The sequence below is a fragment of the Labrus bergylta genome, chromosome 20, assembly GCF_963930695.1.
Source record: "Labrus bergylta chromosome 20, fLabBer1.1, whole genome shotgun sequence".
Taxonomy (NCBI): Eukaryota; Metazoa; Chordata; class Actinopteri; order Labriformes; family Labridae; genus Labrus; species Labrus bergylta.
The window spans coordinates 17,232,836-17,254,496 of NC_089214.1; the positions used below are offsets into that span (position 1 = coordinate 17,232,836).

At 41.4% G+C, this 21,661-nt stretch overlaps 1 protein-coding gene across 1 annotated transcript in view; it reads left to right on the forward strand.

Moving 5' to 3' along the window:
• The window catches only part of gfod1 (glucose-fructose oxidoreductase domain containing 1), a 33,334-nt gene extending 12,417 nt beyond the window's left edge, over positions 1-20,917 (forward strand). Inside the window, exons 2-3 of the mRNA XM_020638585.3 lie at positions 16,452-16,645; positions 16,847-20,917. Coding sequence (XP_020494241.1) covers positions 16,452-16,645; positions 16,847-17,587 — 935 coding nt within the window. The 3' untranslated portion in view covers positions 17,588-20,917. The remainder of the gene's footprint in view (positions 1-16,451; positions 16,646-16,846) is intronic.
• Positions 20,918-21,661: the final 744 nt, after the last annotated feature.

The following is a 21,661-nucleotide window of genomic DNA, read 5'->3' on the forward strand; positions in this document are numbered from 1 at the left end:
CATCCACGTCTGTATTTCGAGATATTACATCTCTTATCTGCCTGTAAGTCCATGTATTGTGAAAATCTGGGCCGTTACTGATCCAATGTTTCTTTCATTACTCCTTAATTCTATGTGTCTGCACTCTGACCATTCACTGTTCCCAGTCTACAACGGCCAATGAGAGCCTGAGGTGAAAGAAGGTGTCTGCCCCTATGCTGATGTATCTAAACCTGATCTCAACTATTTGCCGATGACTGTCATTTCTAGTAGCCAATTAAATTCTGAACACTTGGATATGCTTCTTCAATCAGAAACTGAGAGCGTTTCTAAGGCCAAACAGACTGTGGTCTGTGACGAATGCCTGCCTTATTCAACAGTAGTACGCACACTTTAATGAATTTACAAAGAGTTGGCTTTCAAAAGATACCTGAGCGCTTAGTCAAAACGGTCCAAAAATAGCACTCAGTTTCATCAGGATTAGCCTGGATAGGCAAATCTTACAGGGTCCATGAATGGCAGGGCAAGTATTGGCAGATACTGATGTTCAAAAGAGACAGTGCATCCTTGTACAAAATCACATGTTCCTATTCGTACTAAAATAGTCCGCTGTTAAGCAGTGCATAAGACAGTGATAGTCTAAACAGTGACCCAGTGTGAACTTATATCATCATGATCCCAGCCATCACACTCATGTGGGGCCCACATGGTTAGCATCTGGACTCATAAAGGGGCCTCAGCTGGGACACCAAGCTGACAATTTAGTTCTCAGTTTCCATGGATGCCCCACATGGTCAAAGATGGGTTGATGGGCCCCATGCTGGGTTTATAATGTATGAATGTAATCCATATGAGACCCAGGCAGTACCTATATTTTCTGTGTCTGTCGTTTTATTATCCTCTGGGTTGCCCGTGAAAGCCCAAACACTGAATCTCCTTTTCAGCCTTTTACTTTAAAGTATTGTAGTAGATGTTCCTATGTTGGCCAGCTTTGTTGCCTCTTTTCATAATCAGTTTTTTTTTTTTTAATCGTGTTTTTACTTGCAGCTGAGGTAACTTAAATCCTTAATGTGTTCAAGCAAGATGAAAATATTTCTCAAGTGATTTCCCAACGCCACAGCTGATTACGCAGGTACTTGTGTTTTGGCATGCCGCAGTGAGCTCACCAGAACAGACACACAGACAATGATTGGGTGTGTTTCAACAGTCTCATCAGTCAAGTATTTTCAGGTGCAAAAAGCATTACGCTGTGTGTTTCCTGTGTTTTCGATGCAGCCACACACTTCATCATCATTTTCTCTAACGTGTTACTGCCTCTGGTGCACTGTGTCCTGAACTTTATCTCACTCTTTATTGTCTGTCCTCAGTTTTTCCTGTGTATTCCCCAGGTGAGGCAGTTCCATTATAGGCTCGCTCAGATGTCCTTTATGTGCACTGTTCGGGAATAGGCTTGTCTGTGCTCCGTAATTGGCCATCAGGGACCGAGGACAAGAGGCAGCTGCTGGTCTGAGAGCGGGGGGGGGGGGGGGGTCTGTCAGGGCCTCTGAGGGCATCGACACTGTTACAGTAGTACAGTGTGATTTGGACTTATTGTCTAAGGTTTTAGCCTTTTTATCAAAGTTTAAGACAGAAAGTGTTGCCGTTATACAGATCTGCAGCCACGCAGCTTCAAAAGGAAGTGATATATTTCAGTGCACCGCAGTGAAGTGTGTCTTGCTTCCTGTTATGCATGTCAAAGGTAGAAAACTGTGTTTCTGTGACACTGAGGATTCTACTCAATCACTTCCTGTTAACGACGGCAGCAGAAAAGTCCTGTTTCACCTTTATCTTTCTCTCAGAGCTCAGCGGTGGAATTTAATCTGCCATCTGAGTGAAAGATGGAGCAATGGAAAGAAGGAAAACACAAACACACCGTTCTCTCTACCTCTCTAAAATATCATCTTGGTTTCATGTCCCGGTCACAAACTCTCTCAGATCCTTCCTCTTTTTTTGCCACACAGAGTGCCCAGCTTGTTTTCATTACATGACTCAGTTATTGTGTATCATAGCGCTAAGTATATTCCTGCAGTTTTCCACTGACTCAACTCCCGTCATTGAACCACAAACAGGGGTATGATGAAGAACGCAAACAGCAGGAAAGCAATCGCGTTTCCCAGCTGAAATGAATAATATTGTGTTTTTAATATAACTTATCTCCCACGGAAGGTGCAAAAGAACCAATTTGAACATATCTGATATTTGTGATCACATCAGGACACATGAATATTAGCTTCCTTTTTTTTAATGCAATAAGAGGGTCAATATTTATCTCATTATGACTTCAAGATATTAAATAGAACAGCACCTTTAGGAAAAGCTGCATCTTTCGAGATCAAGATTCAACACATATTTTGCATTTGGTGGCTCACTCCTAAGAGGAAGTTCTCTCTCTTTAGCTGCTAAATACTACAGTATGTTCACCAGCGAGCCACCCACTTTGCACAAGTCATTTGGACACACTCCTCCATAAGTGGGTCAAAAATGACCCAAATTAGAATCATTGGTCAATATGCATTTTGGTTGACAATGTGAATTGAATTGTATTCACTATTATATTTTTTCCACACCAGAAGATTTAATGTGTGAATTATTTTAATTTTTCACTTCTTAACATTGGAAAGTAACTGACATTTTACAAATATTGCAAAAATAAACATCCTCACAGGGTCATTTTTGGCTCTTTTATGCTTTCAATCTAAGGGTTAAATATCAGTACACTGCAATGACTGTGCACTACTTCCTGATGTCTCCACAGTTATTTTGCAAGGTGTAGCGCAACCTTTACTTCACAGACAGGGGATCAAAATCTGTGATCTGCCGCTGTCAACACAAGCCATCACAGAAAATGAAAAGATACCAGCATGAAATGGAATTTAAAACAGCTTCTTTCTTTATCTCTGCTGGAGTACAGATTAGACACAAGGGGGTACAACATAGCAAGTGAGGTGTTAGTACTTCTTTTTAAAAACAGTTTCCCTCTGCTTCCAGCCTTAATGCTTAATCTCAGATTATCCACGTCCTTACTCCAGCTCTTTATTGAACACATACATATCCATAAATATACATTTTTCACAGTTCTCAATGAGAGGATTTCAGCAGGCCTGCATCGGCTATTTCTTTACAACACTGCAGGAACCAGGAACTTGCATTTTATTGGCAAAAATGTTGCTCAAAAACGACTTCTCATAATTAAATAGTTCACTATGAAAAGAAGCCTCGAAATGAAGCTGAGTTCATGTTGCCTCTGTCACAGAATGATAATGAGGAGTAAGGTTATGTCATCATGGAGAGATGCAAATGGAAGACTTTGCATACAGTTGAAGTCCCTGTTTCATATCAGTTATTATAATCCACCCAGGGAAAATCCATTAAACTTCGAAGAATAACACAAAATAGACTATCAGGGTTTGAGTCCTGCAGAGAAGTCCCTCTCATTGACTTTTCATGTCATGTGGATTCTTGGTTTTTGGATTCCTGCCTTCATTGCTCGTGTATTGCATTTTCCACCTTGTTTATCTCACACGCCAGAAGAGCTGCACTTAATGCACCGTTGTATCTGTTCCCTGTCTGCTGTCAGTGAGCCAAAGCAGCCAGGAGACAGCCTCCAGAATCCAATTGTAGAGGAAACAAACAGCCAAAAAAAGCAACAAAAGGCAGGGTATCAACTGGTCATGCTGTCTCAAAGGACAGGACGTTGTCAGTGGTTCTTTGAGGTCATCTCAGTTGACTTATTCGACAGCTCTGTTGCTCTGAGCCTCACGTTGGTGATTCAGAGCCTCAGACTGTTGTGTGTCACATTGTAAATAAGCAGAGTTTCCAGCAGCGGCATGCGGACAGGAAACTCTGTTTTCCCTCAGCTATGATATCAGTGACTGACAAGAATACATTTGACATTTTTATGAGATATTCTTGTTGGGAGAAAGTGTGTGGATTGTGATGTCTGCAGCACGATCTTTCATCAACACATTTTATCCATAGTAGTGTGTACCCAGCTTAACAGGTCAGCATATCTGACCTGGATGCATTCAGCTAAAGTGAAATACTTTTTCCTAACTGCATGCAAACTGAGGATGGGCATTTCCAGCAGAAACACTATTTGATAATCACTAGGGACTGTTTGACCCCAACCCACGCAAACACATTAAGACGTAAGGAGAGAGAGAATGCAATAGTCTCTGCATCTTTCTCTGCTTCTGAATCACGCTGAGGCGGTATCACAGTATTTACCATACCAGGGTATTTATAAATCCCGATGGTATGACTTTTAATGTCGAAAATAGAAACGCTACTTTTTCTGTTAAACTGACTCAAATATAATGTATTGAGGTGAGGGGTTAGTGCACAGCAGCTGTTTTACCAACATCAAGTGTTTTTTGTTGTTTTTAATGAAATGTCTGTAAACAGAAAGCCTCCAGATACACTACAGCCACCACCAGGTGTTAGTACCTCATTACATCCAAAAAATCAATTATAAACATATATTTTTAAAATATGATATTATAGTTGCATGAAGTTCTTAATTTTTAATATGAATTGATGACTATTCAAATTGTCAAAAATCATGACCCATCCCTAATAGATATACAACCAACTCAAATTCTTCATATTTCTAAATGTATGACCGTTTTATACCCACATTTAAAAATGTTTAAAATAAAGTTACACTCGTGATTTATGTTTGTGGTTGATTTCTTGTGCTAGCATTCTTTGCTCAAAACAGATCCATGCAAACTTTTTCTCGCCGAGAGAAGTTTTAAGTTCTAGCAGAGCAACCTGATTTTATAAATCACTAGTTTGAAAGAAATACTAATGGCTGAAAACAGTTTTTAAACACAAACACTTTAAGTTTAGAAATATCTGCGACTGCCAAATCCTCAAGTCTTTAGTCATTTGGCTTCCTGCTCTGTCACCAAATTCAGTCGGTCATCCGTTTCCCTCCATGAACTTCTTGAACTCTGCAACCTTAAATAAAAAGGGTTTTCAGGGAGTTTCATCAACAGTCTATAACCAACCATCAGTGCGTTTTTTTTTTCTTCCCTCTTCCTCCCTTTTTATCTAATATAAAGGGATGCTCATCCATCTCCTCTCTGTCCCTGACAGTGAGTAGGAAAATCATGGAGCCTCACTGGCTCACAGCTGTTCAGAGGGGACCCCCCCCCCCTTTAATTTACTGAAGATGTCTCTGTACATGTAGTTTGTGCCTGCCTCATTAATTGTTATTAATGAACACTTGCTGTCTGTTAGCACAGCTCCTGTTCATGTCTGTGTTAGTTCTTCATGATCGTCTCATCCTTTTGAATCTCCTAGCCGCCTTCAGTGTCTCTTTGCTCTTGTAAAACTGAACTTGCCTGAACCTCTCTGTTAGCTCATTGTGACGAGGTAATAAGCTTAGGAGTCAACTGAATAATGATCACGTGCAGGGAGTCACGAGAGCAGTGTGTGTAGATGTGCATTAGTGCTCACAGCTGTGTGTGCGGAAATAGTCCGTTACTCTCAAGAGGTCAGTAACTATTAGCTCTGTGCTGCTCATTAGCTTGCAGAGCTTCATCCCATCATCTCCTTCTTTCACTCCTCTGCGGCCTTGGCGACACAAAGGTGCCCTTCACCGCCCCAAACAGAAGAAGTTACAAATGGAGGGTCAGGATGCAGACTTTTCACATGTCTCTTTAGATGTGTCAAAATAGCTGTTAAACATACAGGGTTCATATCATAATGTGAATAATGAACATAGCCAGTGTGCAATCAACCACTGATTTGTAGACTACTCGAGTTAAAAATCCTGCAGTCCCCATTTCTTTAAAGCCAGAAGTGACCTTACTAATGCTTGCATCGGGGTTCACAGTCACAGTGGTGGCAACCTTAGAACCACAGTTGGTAGCCACCCCCTGCATGCTCGACTTTCACATCCATCCTACTCTTAATTTGATCAGGGTTTGCTAAATGAACATCGTGTTGTATTAAAGGTATACATACAGGACATTTTTTTTAAATCCATTTCGCAAAACTCAGGTAAACCATATGGAAATGTTTCATGAAGTAATGACGTTCTAAGTAGAGCGTGAAGTCAAACTCCCTCTTGGTTTGTTGTTCTCAGCACTGTGTTTACAGCCCTCTGACAGAAGACTAGTTCCTTGCAGCTTGGGAATGTGTCACCCAGAGGCTCGAACATGTTTTTTTTTTTTGGGGGGGGACGTGAACCTCTTCCTCTCTGACCGTTATCACCACCATGTGGGCTGAAGAGAGGTGATCTTCAGATTGCATTATGCAACAAGTGGAGTCGCCCTCTATTGGCCATTCAGAGAATTACAGGCTTAAGCACTTTCGTATTGCCTTGAATTTTAACTCAGTCTCAATGGATTTTCCATTTAAAAGAATGGACACTTTTTACGAATACCTTTTGAAAGTGTATTCAATTAAAAGACCTGGAATTCTAACATTCTTATATATGATTTAATTTCTGTGTACCGTTAAGAATCACATGTAAGCCAGGTCACTTGTAGAGATTCAAACATGCAGTAGGAGCAGCTATACATCTTTCTTAATTGATTAAATGAAAGTGCTGTCTCCCCTCGCTGCTGCTAAAAATACAGCTTACTGTGGCCAAACTCTGTCCCCCGATCATTAGGAGCAGTCACAGCTCTGTTACTATGGAGCAAAGAATCACTTACCCATACATTATTGATGACTGCTGGCAGTCTCAGTAGGTGTCATTCACTGCAGCTCTCTCAGGCATGTAAGCAGTCTTGTGGTCAGTTGCTCACACAAAGCGGGCTCTGTTAATTTTGGACAATTCAAAACAGCTTGTAATGCTCTGAAATGTATTCTGCAGCGCTGATGAAATAATTGTGACTCAGGAGGAAGCATTGGCTGCTGTTTGCACAGCCATAAGAACAAACACCAACAAATTGTTCAAATGTGAACAAGCTGAGCTGCCCTTTAAATCACCTCCATTTGGTAATTAGAGGAACGAAAACATGAAGTGTGTCTGGACAGCCTTCTTTTTTTTTTTTTTGGTTTGAACTTTTACATGACTGGGACAGATTTGGACTCTTCAGAGATTAAATTGCAAATGTCACAAGAAATGTCTTTCGGTTTAGTCTCAGTTGTGTGAGCGTTTTGCATAAGTGTGCTGATCAGGGTGCTTTGTGTGTCAGTGTGATCAGAAAGAAAGGAGGGTAGCAGTTCAGCTCTGCAGTTAATTAGATCCTGGAGGATCCTGGTGTCGGCAGGTGGAGGTCTGATCACACACTTCTCGTTTGCATGAGGTTTGTAGAAAAGAGCTGCAGGCTCCATTTTGAAAATGTAAAGTTATGGTGTTTTTCTTGTCTTCTGACAACCCAAAGCGCCTCTAATAAGAAATATGACACAATCACAATCTGGTTGGACTTCTACTTTGAGTATGAGGACATTTTATGGAGGAAACTCTGCTATACAAATAAACCCAAATCGTCTTTATTTCTTTGTAACACTCTAAGTGAGGGAGATTTATATGTAGTTTGGTCGTTTTGACCAATAAGCTGTGTTTTCAATATAACCCTGTTTACTTATTTATCATTACAGGCAGAATCTGTGTGCTATATTAAACATAACCGTGACATTTGATACATTTCACCAGGGTTGGCTTAAAGCTAATTTACATCTTCACTCCAGGGCAGGTCCCCGTTAAAAGTTGTAAAAACAGTGCTGTTTAATTTAGACTACAACTACAACACAACACAAACACACAGACACACACTCAAACACATGCATACTCACACCAGTTGTTGACCCTCATGTCTGTGTTATTTTGTGACGCACATTTGCAGGCGATAAGATAGGTCTGTGTTTTACTCAAATATACTGATGTTGTTTTCAGGACTTGATGTCAGAGCTCTGCATTCTCTTTCTTTTTTACAATGAAAATAGGCTACCACATTACAACTGTAGACCTTAGAGATAGAGAAGGAAATGTTCCTTAAAGCCCTGACATGTTGTGATTTTGTCTCCATAATACCCTGACAGGTAAAAGAGGCAGAAAGAACAAAATCATGACATTTTTCCATTACACATGACAGAAATGGCAGATTTGCAAAAGATTAACATCATCTTCAAATATTACATATTACCAGGGGTCCCCACTCAATACAAGTCTCTTGTGATTGGGGCTTAAGTAAACATGATGTCATGATAAAAACCGCCTGTAGCTTGTCCCCTAAAGCCCTGTCACTAATATAGGAAGACTCATTTAATAGATTCAAGTTTTTACTGACCTTTTCGTAACACAATTGTTAACTAAAATCAAACATTTTGTGTTAAAAGTAAATCCTGTTAAAGTGATTTTTAACCCGATTCTGTATTATTGTTCCTCACAGTGTGTCTCGCTGACGTAGCAGCTCCCAGGTGCATGCACATCATCATCATCATGTGCTCTTAGTGCACGCATTAGGAACCTCATGGTCAAAAGATACTCCTCTGGTTACGATCCATCTCCATGGTGGCCAATGAGCCTCTCTGGTGCAGGGGTTAATGGTAGCACTTTAACACATTTAAGAATGCTAAACTCCACACAACTCAAGGGCATTAGCAGAAGGGGAAAGCCCGGCGCTGAGTGAGAGTAATGCTCGACATCATTCTTAGTTATGATGTGCACTAATGGACCTGAATCTGCTCCAGAAAATACTAACCCTAAATGCAACCTTGGAAGACTGTGTACTGCAATATTAGAGCTAGGAAACACATTACCACGACCTCATCCGTTTGAGAGCTCTCAAAATGGGCTATACCAAATAATGTAGCCATTACAACAAAGGCCATTTGTGTATTTCCTTCCTGATTTTTTACACTATTCCTGTTTGGAGTGCATCATCCTGATCTGACATGACCAGCTGGTTTACACTGACTGTGTGTTCCTGCTTCACAGCAGAGCCCCTGCGTTTGCTTCAGTTACAGGAGAAAGGCAAACATGTCTGTGCTCATCAATCACTGCGATCAAGGTTTCTATTTACATGCTAATTCCAGACTGGAAATGCATGCAAGGCACACAATAAGCGTAAATTAGTCAGCAGGCAGCTTGTTTTCACAGATTGACATCCAGTGTAAGAGGTATATATGCTGATGTGAACGTATAGCTCTACATGTCTGTCTCCTTGTTTTACCCCCTTCTCTCTTTGTAATTGCTTTAAGCTGAATTTAATTTGGGATAATCATCAGAAACATGAGCCTGGCCTGTCTCTCCAAGTGTCTGCTCCTGCTGCTGTAAGGCTTTTTTTTACATCATACGTTATAGCCAATGTTTGTATTTTAATACCAAAAACCCTTCATTGAAGAGTATATCAAAACCAATATTTGACATTCAAATACCAAACACTGTGATTTTTTTATTTTGGGATATTCTGTTTTTCAATGTTAGAATGTTTCAGCCTCATTTCTAGTTTTTGTGTGAATGTCTTTCTTGCACCTTTACTGCACTCTTTTGCGTGTGATTCTCTTCCACAGGCCTAATAGACCAGATCTAATTTTCTTTTTTCACTTCTCCAGTGATGATGGATGCTTTGTGATCTTTCAGGCCAACTTGCCTCACTTTTTGTCCGGTCACAGCCCTGCCACACGCCGGATTATTACTAGTGTGACAAAATCACGCACACGTCCAAGCATACACAAACAAGAACACAGACATACAGGGAGACACAGCAAGTGTTTTCTACTTTAGAACGAACAGCTGATTGACTTGACGCCTGTTTTGCTCCTTCTTGTATGTCCTGGAAATGGATGGACAGATTTGTTGCACATTTGTCTCCAGCCACTGCAAGGCGGGAGTGGAAAGTATTATATTCAATTATTCATAGAGAAACAGTCAGAGAGAGAGAGAGAGCGAGAGAGCTATTTCAATGATTTCATTCATTTACAACTGCAGGAAAACATGACATGAAATACATGAAGGTGCATTCTGTACTACTGTATGTGTCTACACTCAAAAAACGTCAGCATTGCCTTTTTCAAATATGGCACTGTGAAAGGGAATTATAAAGGTTGTATGCAATGAAAACATATTGGCTGTAAGGTTTTTGACAAGCTTGTAATATTTTAGTCTCGACCGACTCCTGAGAAAAAAATATCAGTCTCTTTAGGTGCTGAATGTTCCCCTGTGTTCATCAGCTGATGTCTGCCTCCTGTTTGAGTCTTGGCAGGTTTGGGAGCAGAGAGCTGGAAACATCCGCTTAATGCTGCTGAGAAGAGGATTAATGAAACAGTTAGGCTGAACCTAAACATTAAAGATGCAGCCTGTTGAACCAAAACAATTAGCTTAAAGATGCTAAATGCTGCAGAGGGTCGATGGGAACAATGCACAGAGAGAAGTCTTTGTGTCTGTAGCAGTGTAGGCTGGCTACACAAGACGATGTTAGGCCTAATTTTGGGCCCAATTTCCCCAAAAATCGGGGGGGGGGTGGTGGATTGCGCAACCAAGAATTTGCCTTAAGTGTGCAGTGTCAAAAAGATTATTTTACTGCTACTTCCCCAAGCAGGACTCCAGATCGGGATACCTCTGATGGAATACCTGCAATAGCCTCACCAATCGCCTGTACAAATGGCAGGTGTGTGGTCTCGAGGTCCGCTGTCCTTGTGTGCGTGTCCTCCCACGCTCATCGTTGATGTAAAGGTTGGATTCAGTCCAGCTTTAAACTAAATCTTTCAAAATGACTTCACCCCCTGACCCCATTAATCACTCAGAATCTACCAACCATATCAAGGCAAAACGTATTAAATCAGCTTAACATGTACATATATATCCATAGTTGTGGATGTATTTAAAAGGCTTGAATATGAATATATTAAACCCCGACACAGGAGCTTAATCCAGCTTTGGTTTCAGGTTTTTGTTGCTTTCTCACAAGATGTCACAATGTACTTTGAAACAGCATGATGCCATTCAATGATTGCAGGCGAATCATGAGCGATGTTTTTACAGTCTCTCTCAGATCGTTGTCATCAGTATGAAGGAATGTGTAAAAAAAAAAAAAAAAACTCCTCCCTGACTTGACTCTTCCTCCTCCTGACCCTCGCCCTGCAGGAGCATGTGCACGGCACAGCGTGGCAGATGGTTATCTCTCCCGACTGGTTCCTCTGGCTTTTCTATTTCTGCCGTCTTTAAGCATAGGTCCTATTGTGTTGGCTGTCATGATAACGCATTCAGCATCCTCCGTAATCCACCTGTTTTTTCACTCTGCTGATTTCCAGCTGTTGTGCCACATTAAAATATTATGGATTTCCCTCAACTGTAGCATGGAAAAGCGTGGCGCTGTTTGCTGATGTGGAAATTCATGATTTAGTTTCAAAATCTGTCCAACAATAAACAATTAGTAATTACACTTCAAATCTGTCAGCCCTCCGATCTCTTACACCTAACTTGACCTTCCTGCACAGCTGCCTCTTCCCTCTTTATCCTTCCTCTGAGTTTTACTGCTCCTGTGCTCCGTCTGGAGAAATAAACACACAAAATCTCCTGCAGTGATTTCATTCCCTCTGCCCCCCCCCCCCCCCCCCCCACACACACACACACACACACACACACACACACACACACACACACACACACACACACACACACACACACACACACACACACATTTGAAGCCTTATCTCGCTCCTTTAACGCAGGGCCTCCTGTGTTTGTGTTGCAGTGAATATTGGTTTTCAGTAGAGTACACAGGAGCCATGCAGCGAGGCACAGATGATGTGTGTGGCAGCGAGCCGAGGAGTGCAGGACTGGGGAGAGGTGGCCTTGTTCGCTCGTAAAGATGCAGCTGCTCTTTCATTCTGCCTTTCTTTGCCTCCGCATATTTCTCGCCCTCTTTCCCTTTGTTCCTTTCTCTGAGTTATTTCAGAAGAAGTGTTACCTGTTCTTCAGGAAATAATGAAAATGTCTAAAATAGAAACACGTGTTTCCTTCAGTCCCTGGAGGCGACTGCTAACTCAGAGCACCTTGTGTTCACCTCCCTTCAGGTCACAGACTGTCATTATTTATATGTTTTATTTAAAGTTGCACAATGTTGGTTACAAACCATTCCTCACTGGAATCTAAACTTATAAGGAGGACATACTGGCTGCTGCGTTGTCGTCAGAGTAGCCAGCACTTCAACATAGCATGTTTCCTTAATGTCTGATCATATATAGGGTCATTTTATGATTCAACTCAGTAGATATCTTTGACTTAGACAAATTTGACTTTTTATGTAGCTTTTTTCCATTTCTAAACCTGATTTCCTCTGAAGAACAGCGCCCCCTGCATGTTTTGTACTATCATCATTCAGCAGATTTTCTGATAAATCTGACCTTGCTGCAGAAATAAATACACACTTCAGTTGCTATTACTTAATGCTGTGGATGAAGTCACAATGCTATGCATACACATTAAATGAAGATTCAGTGAATCATCGGTTCCATCCAATTACTTATATTGCCTCTCGTTGTCGCCTCATTCTCCGGTCTCTTTAATGAGATAAAGGAATTTTCCTTTCAGCAGGTGATCATGAGCTGAATATGTATAAGTGAGGGATGAGATGTTGATGTTGCCCCGCTGCTGTTTAGTGTTTTTGCTTCTAAGAAACGATGCCTCGTGTTAGTGATGGTCCACAGCCGTGTCTACCCCTCTCAGTGGGGTTTGTTTGAGAGAGTTTTGGGCGGTATGTCTGTGAGACGACAAGATGTGATTTCAGTCTGTGAGATGAGCTGATTGTCTCCGACAGGATGTCAGTATTCTGCACATCAAAGACACCTGGAGGCACCTGAGGAGGAGCAGGCTGCTGCCATCACTGCTGCTGAGGGAAGCGCTTCTTCTAATCTTCTTGAAAAGCAGAGCACAGAGTGTGTGTGAGCCGTTTTGCTTCTGCCGCACTTAATTTTCTGGATTAAAATTGTCATTTGCTGTCCCCATCATGGGCTCAAAAGTGACCTTTCTAACTCGTGTACCAAAACTGTGCCAAGTTTTTAAACTGAGCAGTTTTACCTCCATATCTGTGTAAAATCTTGCATTATAGATAAAGGATTGATTTCACTTCTTCCACAGGATCTTTCTCTCACTTCGTCTTTAACGTCTCCTGGTTAGATATCTTCTGTACATGAATAATTGATGTTTAGAGGACTGAGCTGCTTTGCTGGAGGTTTATTCTGCTCCATTAATGTTCTCCCACTGGAGCAGAGAACATGACCTTTGAGTTGATTCAGCTTTGCCCCAACTTTCACAGATATCATAGAACCAACATTCTCACTGTGAGGCTTCAACTGTAAAGTGTTCACACCTCATTAAACCTCACCAGTCTTAATGTTGGTGTGATCATTTATCCTCAGTATGATGTTTTTTTGTCATTTAAGGTTTTATATTGCTAGACAAAGAGAAATGGTAAATTGTCTTCTTCAAACTGCAGTTCCTCGAGTGTCCACTTGAAACTGGCTACACACGTATCGATTCGAATATGCTCGTTTCTGGGGCGCCGGTGGCCTAGTGGTTAGTTTGCGCGCCACATGTACAGAGGGTTCCGTCCCTAAGTGGGCAGCCTAGATTCGAATCCGACCTGTGGCTTCGTTGCTGCATGTCATTTCCCAATCTCTTCCTGCTTGATCTCAGTCTCTATCAACTGTCCTGTCTTTTCTGATAAAGGCATAAATAGCCCCCCGCCCTAAAAAGAACACATTTTAAAAGCAGGAATAAACACGTCAACAGCCTGATACAAAAAACTGTTTTGGTCTGACTAGCTGACTTGTGCTGTCTTTATAGGCAGACATTGTATGGAAGGTACATTATCTTTTTATAACTCGTTCATTAGGTGCCTTAGTGAGGCGGCTTAAAGCCAGACTTAGCTCCCCCTGTGAGCATTTCCAATGTAGCTTCAACCATCGATGGGCATCAAACCTCCCCTTCAGTGACCAATGGGTGATGTCACTGATACTACGTCCACGTTGTATAGATTCCAAGGCTCGCTTCAGCAGCTGTTGTGTTTTTAAGTCCTGCTCAGGTGCATCCATAATCTTTTGGAAACACGGCAACACAATCCAACCTCTCGCCGTCTAAGAGAGGCGGAGTCTGTGAGCTGTGCTGAGTCAACAGGCTTTGTGGCGACCTTCACAGCATTGAATGCGAGGAGCTAAAGGTCATTGTTGATCTTAAGAGGTCCTGCTTTTCTGTCTTTGAAGGTCACTCTCAGATCCTGAGGTGACATGTCAGTACTGTCAGGAGTTGGATAGACAGCAAAAGAAACTTCAAGTTCAGTTATATCTGGCTTAAATGTTGTATAAGTGTTGAATTTTGATGTTGGACCCTGCTGAGGAGTCTTTTATGTATTTTGGCCAAATCATAAAGAAAAATTGTGTGGGAAAGTGAAATCTGCCTTTAGCCATTCTAGCTAGCCAAGCTGTTGTTCTATAAAGAGACTGAGAACAATGTTAGTGCCAAAAAATAATTCAAGAGAATTTAGCATTTACCCAGAGGGGCTTCACCCAAGACAATTCACATTTCCATTATCTGTTTGTAAATGTCTCTGCCAGAAAGACGGGGACGGGGGCAAAATGGCTTTGTATCTGCAGGGGTCGGGTTGGTTGGGTGGTGGGTGGGGGCTCCCATGGCGCTCCTCAGAACTGGGTCAGAGGGATTAATTTCCTGGCCTTGGTCGATTGAAGCTAATGGCAGATTAGCATGGGAAGTTTAACTTCCAAAACAGCCCCTCCACCCACCACAACCCTGAGTCTGGGCTGCAAGTGTAGCAGCATGCTGCTTCTCACACTCCAGGGGCTCAAGGAATGTGTGTGTGTGCAGTGATGCCCCTACTCTGTGCGCAGATTTACTTTTTGTTGCCATGTGTGACCATAAAAGGGATTAGTGGACATTGTGAGCTAACAGTGGAGGAAGTGGCCACAAGAATACTTACATGTATCAGTGGTGAGAATAAGTGCTTGGTTACTTCCTTACATGGAGGAGAGGTGTGGTCACATCAATTCTCTGTAGTCTGCTTTTTGTGATTTCGATATGTAATATTTTTAATAAATAACTTCACACGCTTCACTTCAAAATTGGCATTTTAATTGGGAAATTGGGATTCTTTGGCTATTACAGCCAGCCTCAAGTGCACACTTTAATGAACAGCAGTTTTTTTGCGCTTCCACATTCACTTCGTTTCCAACATTGGAGGTTGCCACTTGATGGAGATGCCCCCGTTTTAAGACCGTTACTGATTCAGCTACCTACACCATAACTTTTTCTGATTGGATTGGGCTTTTCCACAATCTACTGCTCTAATGAAAAATCTATCCATTACCTTCACCACTCATTCTTTTGGGGTCATGGGTGGCTGGAGCCGATCCCAGCTGGCACACTCACACCAACCGGCAATTTTAGACTCTCCAATTAAGCTAACGAGCATGCACTTAGACTGTGGGAGGAAGCCATAATACCAGGAGGAAACCCAGTGCGAGAAACTGCACACAGAAAGGAGGTGTCCTGATTTGGGATTTGAACCAGAGACCTTCTTGCTGTGAGGTGACAGCACTAACCATTGCACATCCACGCAGCCTGAATAATCATTTAACTAAAATGATAAGCAGCAGATAAATCAGTAATAAGATCAATGTTACGCCAAGGAGTACATAATTACTGCAACATAAGACGATATGATGATTCTAATCGATTAAACAATAATTTGCATGACATTCACTTATCCCTGTTGGACTCTTTCCATTCAACTGTCCAGTGAAGAGAAAATGCTATAAAGAAAGAAACAGTTCCTGTTCTTCTCTCTTCACATCACTGTCCAGGCTCTAATCACTGTTGTGTTTGGGTGTTTCTGGCACCAGTGGAGCTTTTGTTGCGCTGGAAGTGATTTTAATTAGGTTTCACACTGTGTCTGATGGTTCTGTCTCCGCTCTGCCTTCTGTGTTCCTCTTTTATCTACTCGCCATCAGGCCTCTTTTAGTAGCAGTAAAGCTTGTCTAAAGCTCAGTCTTACTGGACATCACATATGTCTTACTGCAACTTATTGTTTGCCTGCCAACATTCTGGTCCTTCCAAATTTCAATGAGGGATTCAAATTTTGTGCCTGAGTGTTTGCATGTACATGTCTCCCTAATAGTTTCATATTTGTGCATGTTCCCTGATAGCTTAAGTCTATGCACATTGCTGTCTGTAGTACATTTATGTTGTTGCATCTTTTTTAAAGAACCCTTAAGCTTCGGAGAAAAGGCCTTCTTGAGTCAGCTTCTGTGGGGAGTTGCCACATTTTGCATTGTTTCTTCAGGGGATGTTTTCATGCTCAAGAGGATATTATGTCTGCAAGTGTTGCTTAGGCGGACCACATTACTTCTCTTTCTCGAATCTTTTCTTCCCTACCACCTCTTTTTATCTTAAACAAACGGAAACAGTGCAGCTCATTTGGCTAACTCTCATCCATCTCTTCTCTTTTTTTTACAAGGCATTGGAAAGAACGTCATCTGTGATCGGACAGCGACGCCTCTGGATGCCTTCAGAATGATGTCAGCGGCCCAGTATTACCCAAAGCTGCTGAGCATTATGGGAAATGTACTGCGTTTCTTGCCCGCCTTTGTTAGAATGAAGGAGTTGTTGGAGGAAGGGTACGTCGGGGAGCTTCTGGTCTGTGAGGCCCAGGTATGAGAAACACTATGAATGATTGTCAAGTTTTAATGGAGATGTCGGCTGCTTTTTAGCTGTGTTGACTCAAAACAATATTGAGGTGTTTTTATTTTAAATAAAGCAACATCTACAGAGCAAGCTGGAATCAGGGACTTGATCGGTCAAGGAAAAGACACATTCAATACCAAACTTGTTGAACCTGTCTCTGTCCCACAGGTCCATAGTGGAAGTCTCCTGGGGAAGAAGTACAACTGGAGCTGTGATGACTTAATGGGAGGCGGTGGTCTGCATTCAGTTGGCAGCTACATCATCGACCTGCTTACGTTCCTGACCGGTCAGCGAGCGGAAAAAGTCCACGGCTTCCTCAAAACATTTGTCAAACAAACTGATCACATCCGAGGCATCCGGCAGATCACCAGTGACGACTTCTGCACCTTCCAGATGGTCTTGGAAGGAGGCGCCTGCTGCACTGTCACACTCAACTTCAACGTGCCCGGGGAGTTTCGGCAGGAGGTAATCGTTGTGGGGACGGTGGGGAGGTTAACGGTCATTGGGACGGACCTTTACGGACAGAAGAACAGCGGGGGCGGAGGAAGCGGTGGAGGTCCTGAGCTCCTGCTCAAGGACACCACACCTCTGGAAAAGGCTTCCCTACCGGAGAAGGCCTTCAGTGACATTCCCTCTCCTTATCTAACGGGAACCATCCGCATGATCCAGGCTGTGCGTCAGGCCTTCGAGGACCAGGACGACAGGCGGACCTGGGACGGGAGGCCTCTGACGATGGCGGCTACCTTTGAGGATTGTCTTTACGCTCTCTGCGTGGTGGATACCATCAAGAAATCCAACCATTGTGGAGAGTGGCAGAACATTGTGGTGATGACAGAGGAACCGGAGATCAGCCCGGCTTATTTAATCAGCGAGGCCATGAGGCGGAGTCGGATGTCGCTATACTGTTAGCATCTAGCTGATATGATGACCTCATTGATGGCCTGTGTTACCTTTAAAACTAGAGGTTTGCATTGGAAAGGCCATAGTATTGTTGGATATTTATTCATGCAGCTACAAGTTCTAGCTCTTCAATTCATCACTGTTTCCATTTAGTACTATTAAATATTTAATGTTGCTGTTACAGGCTGAGAGGTTACTCCACTAACTTCTTGATACCCTGCTTTCAGTTTCTAACAAAAAGCAAAGTGATGAATAATGAAACCTTAATTTATAAGGAAGCTTTTCTTGAAGACGTACATCCTTTCATGTAGATGCACTGGTAAATCAAACTGATTCATACTAAACAAAGACATTAGTCATGCAGTTGAAGCAGATCGGTGAGTTAAACAATTGCTCCTGTGTTCTGCTTGATCTAAACGGTATTGCACCTCTCCTATCTGCGTCTCTCTCGTGTAACTTGGTCTGGAAGGCAACACCCCACACTGTGGGTCCAAACGAGGACAGCCGAGGAAGAGCGCCAGTCCTCACAGCTAAAACTGTGCCGCTGTATTGTTGCTATAATCTGAAATCCTTGTTACTTTTATCAAGTGAATGTTTAAAGAATTAAGTGTGCTTGATAGCTCCAGTATTGTCTGGTCAATAGGCTTTTTTTTCTGTGTGTGTGAATCCAGAGAGAGAAAAAAAATCAATAGTTTGGCTTCTGTTTGGGTTTTCTGGAGGGTTTAACCTTCTGGTTTATGTATGCAATAATCCAGGCTGCAGTACGTCTCTCTTCCAGCTTGGAGTAAAAGGTTGAAAGAGAATAAGGTATGCCTTCATGCAGTAACAGTCGCCTGTGCAACAACTTCCAAGTCCAGTATCAGCTGCACTAAATACTTGATTGTTCCTTATTTATTTGATGCATTTAAGTCTGGATATTTATACAGTCGTGCAATAATTTGCAAAGAAATGCTGAGCAGTGTGGAGGTTTTATCTGCATGTTGCAATTCATAGAGTCACATCTTTTGATTTAACAGCACCATAATGCAGGCTTATCAGTACACGTCACAGTTCACACACACACACACACACACACACACACACACACACACACACACACACACACACACCGTAAGACTATGAAACTTTAATAAATTCATTGCGCAGTGTGGTACATGATGGAATAAACTAGCACACCTTTCCGTTTCTGTAAGCGATATTAAGACTAGTGTTTTTCTATGTTTTTCTTACTGTGACCAAAACCCATTTACCCACCTGAAGACCAAAGCTAACACAGCAATCCATCTCTCAATACTGACTGACCCCATGGTGCTGGTGGCGCACTGGTTAGTGCGCGCGCCCCATGTATGGAGGCTATGGTCCTCCAAGCGGGCAACCCAGGTTCAAATCCAGCCTGTGGCTTCTTTCCCGCATGTCATTCCCCATTCTCTCTCTCTCTCTCTCTCTCCCTGATTTCTGATTCTATCCACTGTCCTATCTCTCCCTTAAAGGCACAAAAAGCCCAAAAAAGAAAAAAATTCTGATTGACCCCAAGCCAAGCCACTTTTTAAAGGTTTTTAATGACAAGGGATCTAAAAGGTTGAAATTTGCAGAGAGTTCTCAACGATAAGTACATGTAGAATTTTAACACATTTCAGCAGATTGTTTTGGTTTAATGGCCTGCAGGTTTGTGTATGTTGCTTCACTCAGACCAATGTTGTTTACTTTGTTTCAAACTAAGGTAGGCTGCTCCTTTGAGGATAAAATATGTGATACGTCCACAGAATGCTTCTTCACAGTTACAAAGACAAACAGACAATCCTATCGAGTCAGTAGACGTTCAGTACAGAGTTCAAAGAGCAAAATCATTGGATGTCTATTCATCAACAAAAACACAAATATATCGATTCTAAAAACACACCAATGCTCTGTCACTAGTATCTTTTGCTACTTAGACAGAAAAGTTCATCTCTAAACCGTGGACTGGTTCACATTTTAAGCCGAAGTAAGAAAACCATAGAAAATCACCACCTTTATCTTTTAAGGGCCTAACTCACACGCAACAGGATTTTAAATAGGATAAAATATTATTTAAGAAAGTCAGTGCAGAACAACAGGAGCAAAACTGAGAACAAAAGAGGGGATTTTCAAAAGCATCACAGTTTAAAATGTTGATAGCTTCATCGTGATACACTGCAAAAACTCAAATCTTAGCACATGTATTTATCTCATATTTACTCAAAAATATTCTATCAGCTTTTTATAATCAATACTTCCCTGACAAGTCCTGATAAACACCTTATCTATTTGATACTACTTTAGTTTCTTCAAATAAGTAACATAAATGACATATTTCTCAGTTGACTCAGATGTCGATATGCAGGAGTCATTCACTTCCTAAGCATTGATAAAGAGTGGTGCGTGGTTGGTTTCTTTCTCTTTTCAATGACAAGCAGTCAGGACTGTTTCCTGTAAGTGGAAACACTCATACTTACATGCTAGCAAACCTAATTTTGATCAGTACCAGTTTAAAACACAGATGCACTATCTGTGACATCACTCTGAAAGCATTTTGAAGCTGTTTTGAAGACATCTTGAAGCCCATCCCACCCAGTAAACATGTTTATTTCTGCTGTAAATATCCACATTTGAATATAGGACCTAATGGTGATACTTTGGCTTTTGCAGTAAATTACACAACATCTAATTTTAAGAAACTTAACAAGTCGAATTGGCCTTCTCCATTGGGCAGATGTCTTTTATTCATGAATAGCAAATCCTGACCATGTTTGTTGATTTGATTTGTTTGTGGTTATTTCTTGAAGTAAGGTGTTTAAGAGGACTCGTCAGGTATATGTGACCTGTATAAGTGTATGTATAAGTTTTTGACTAGAAATGAGACACATACACTGGCTTAGATTTGAGGGTTTTTTTTTTTTACAGTGTATTTAGAGATAATTGATGATGTGTAATGCAGAGTGTTAAGATTATTTTACATCTAAAGTCAACAGATGCAGAAAGTCCAACTCAGCATTGTATTTTATTACCTGTTGTTCACAATGCAAAGCTCCAACAATCGTCAGAAAGTATTTGCAAATAAAGCTCGACGTGAACTTCACTATCACTGAACACAGGTGAAAGAACAGCGCTGACCTACAAGCCAAAAAATTGATTTTTTTTTAATTTTTTTTTTAAATGCATCTCTGTTCCCCTGTGTGGTTCCAAGTTCTTAAACTGTGCTGAAATACTATCTATGTAACGACTACTGAAAATGTACATATGGAAATATTATAAAACAACAACATGCGTTTGTCTCAAGAAATAAACCAGTGCTGTATGCTTTTTATTTGTACAAACCAAGGGAGTGTTTTTATGTATTTATTATTCTATGTGTTTGCTTGTTGAGGTTTTGTGGACTGAGCTGCTGTGTGTTTGAGAGATTAAGCAGGAGACTGTAGCTGCGTCTGGTTCCCTGATTCTGAATGACTGACCAAAAACGGTCTTGTTGTATCACTGTTATGAAAAGCTTTCTGTTTGCTTTTGAGATGCATCATAAATCATCAATCCAAGATAACAGTGTCATCTTGTGCAAACTCTGGTTATGAAAGTCAACAGTTCACAGTCCATAAAAAGTAATGTCGGAAAACCTTTTTTAAATTGTTCATTTTGTTTGAATCTGTCACAGCATGGTTTAGAAATCAGACATTTTCAAAACAATCTAAACTCCAACTTGTGTTGCCTTAATAAGCTGCAGTAAGCATAGATAAGCTATGACTCTTAAGATAACTCCAGTTATATGATGGCCTCTTGTTTACAAAGCGCCTTATCAAATCTGCACATAGACTTTCCCCCCTCTGTATCTAAATGTCTCCACAATTTAATTTCCTCATTTCCACCTAGAAGACACGCTTCCTAGTATCCCATTATTCTTATTTACTTCATATTTGTTTTTTTCTGTAATTATTTTCACACGCTTCAGATAAAGTTTCTTAGTTGGGTCCTAAATAATTGTCAAGATTCAAATTTGCAGGCACCTCTAAGACACCTCGGTCACAGGACACAGAGAAGATGCTGGATGTAGGCAGACAATGCAGAACAGATGGA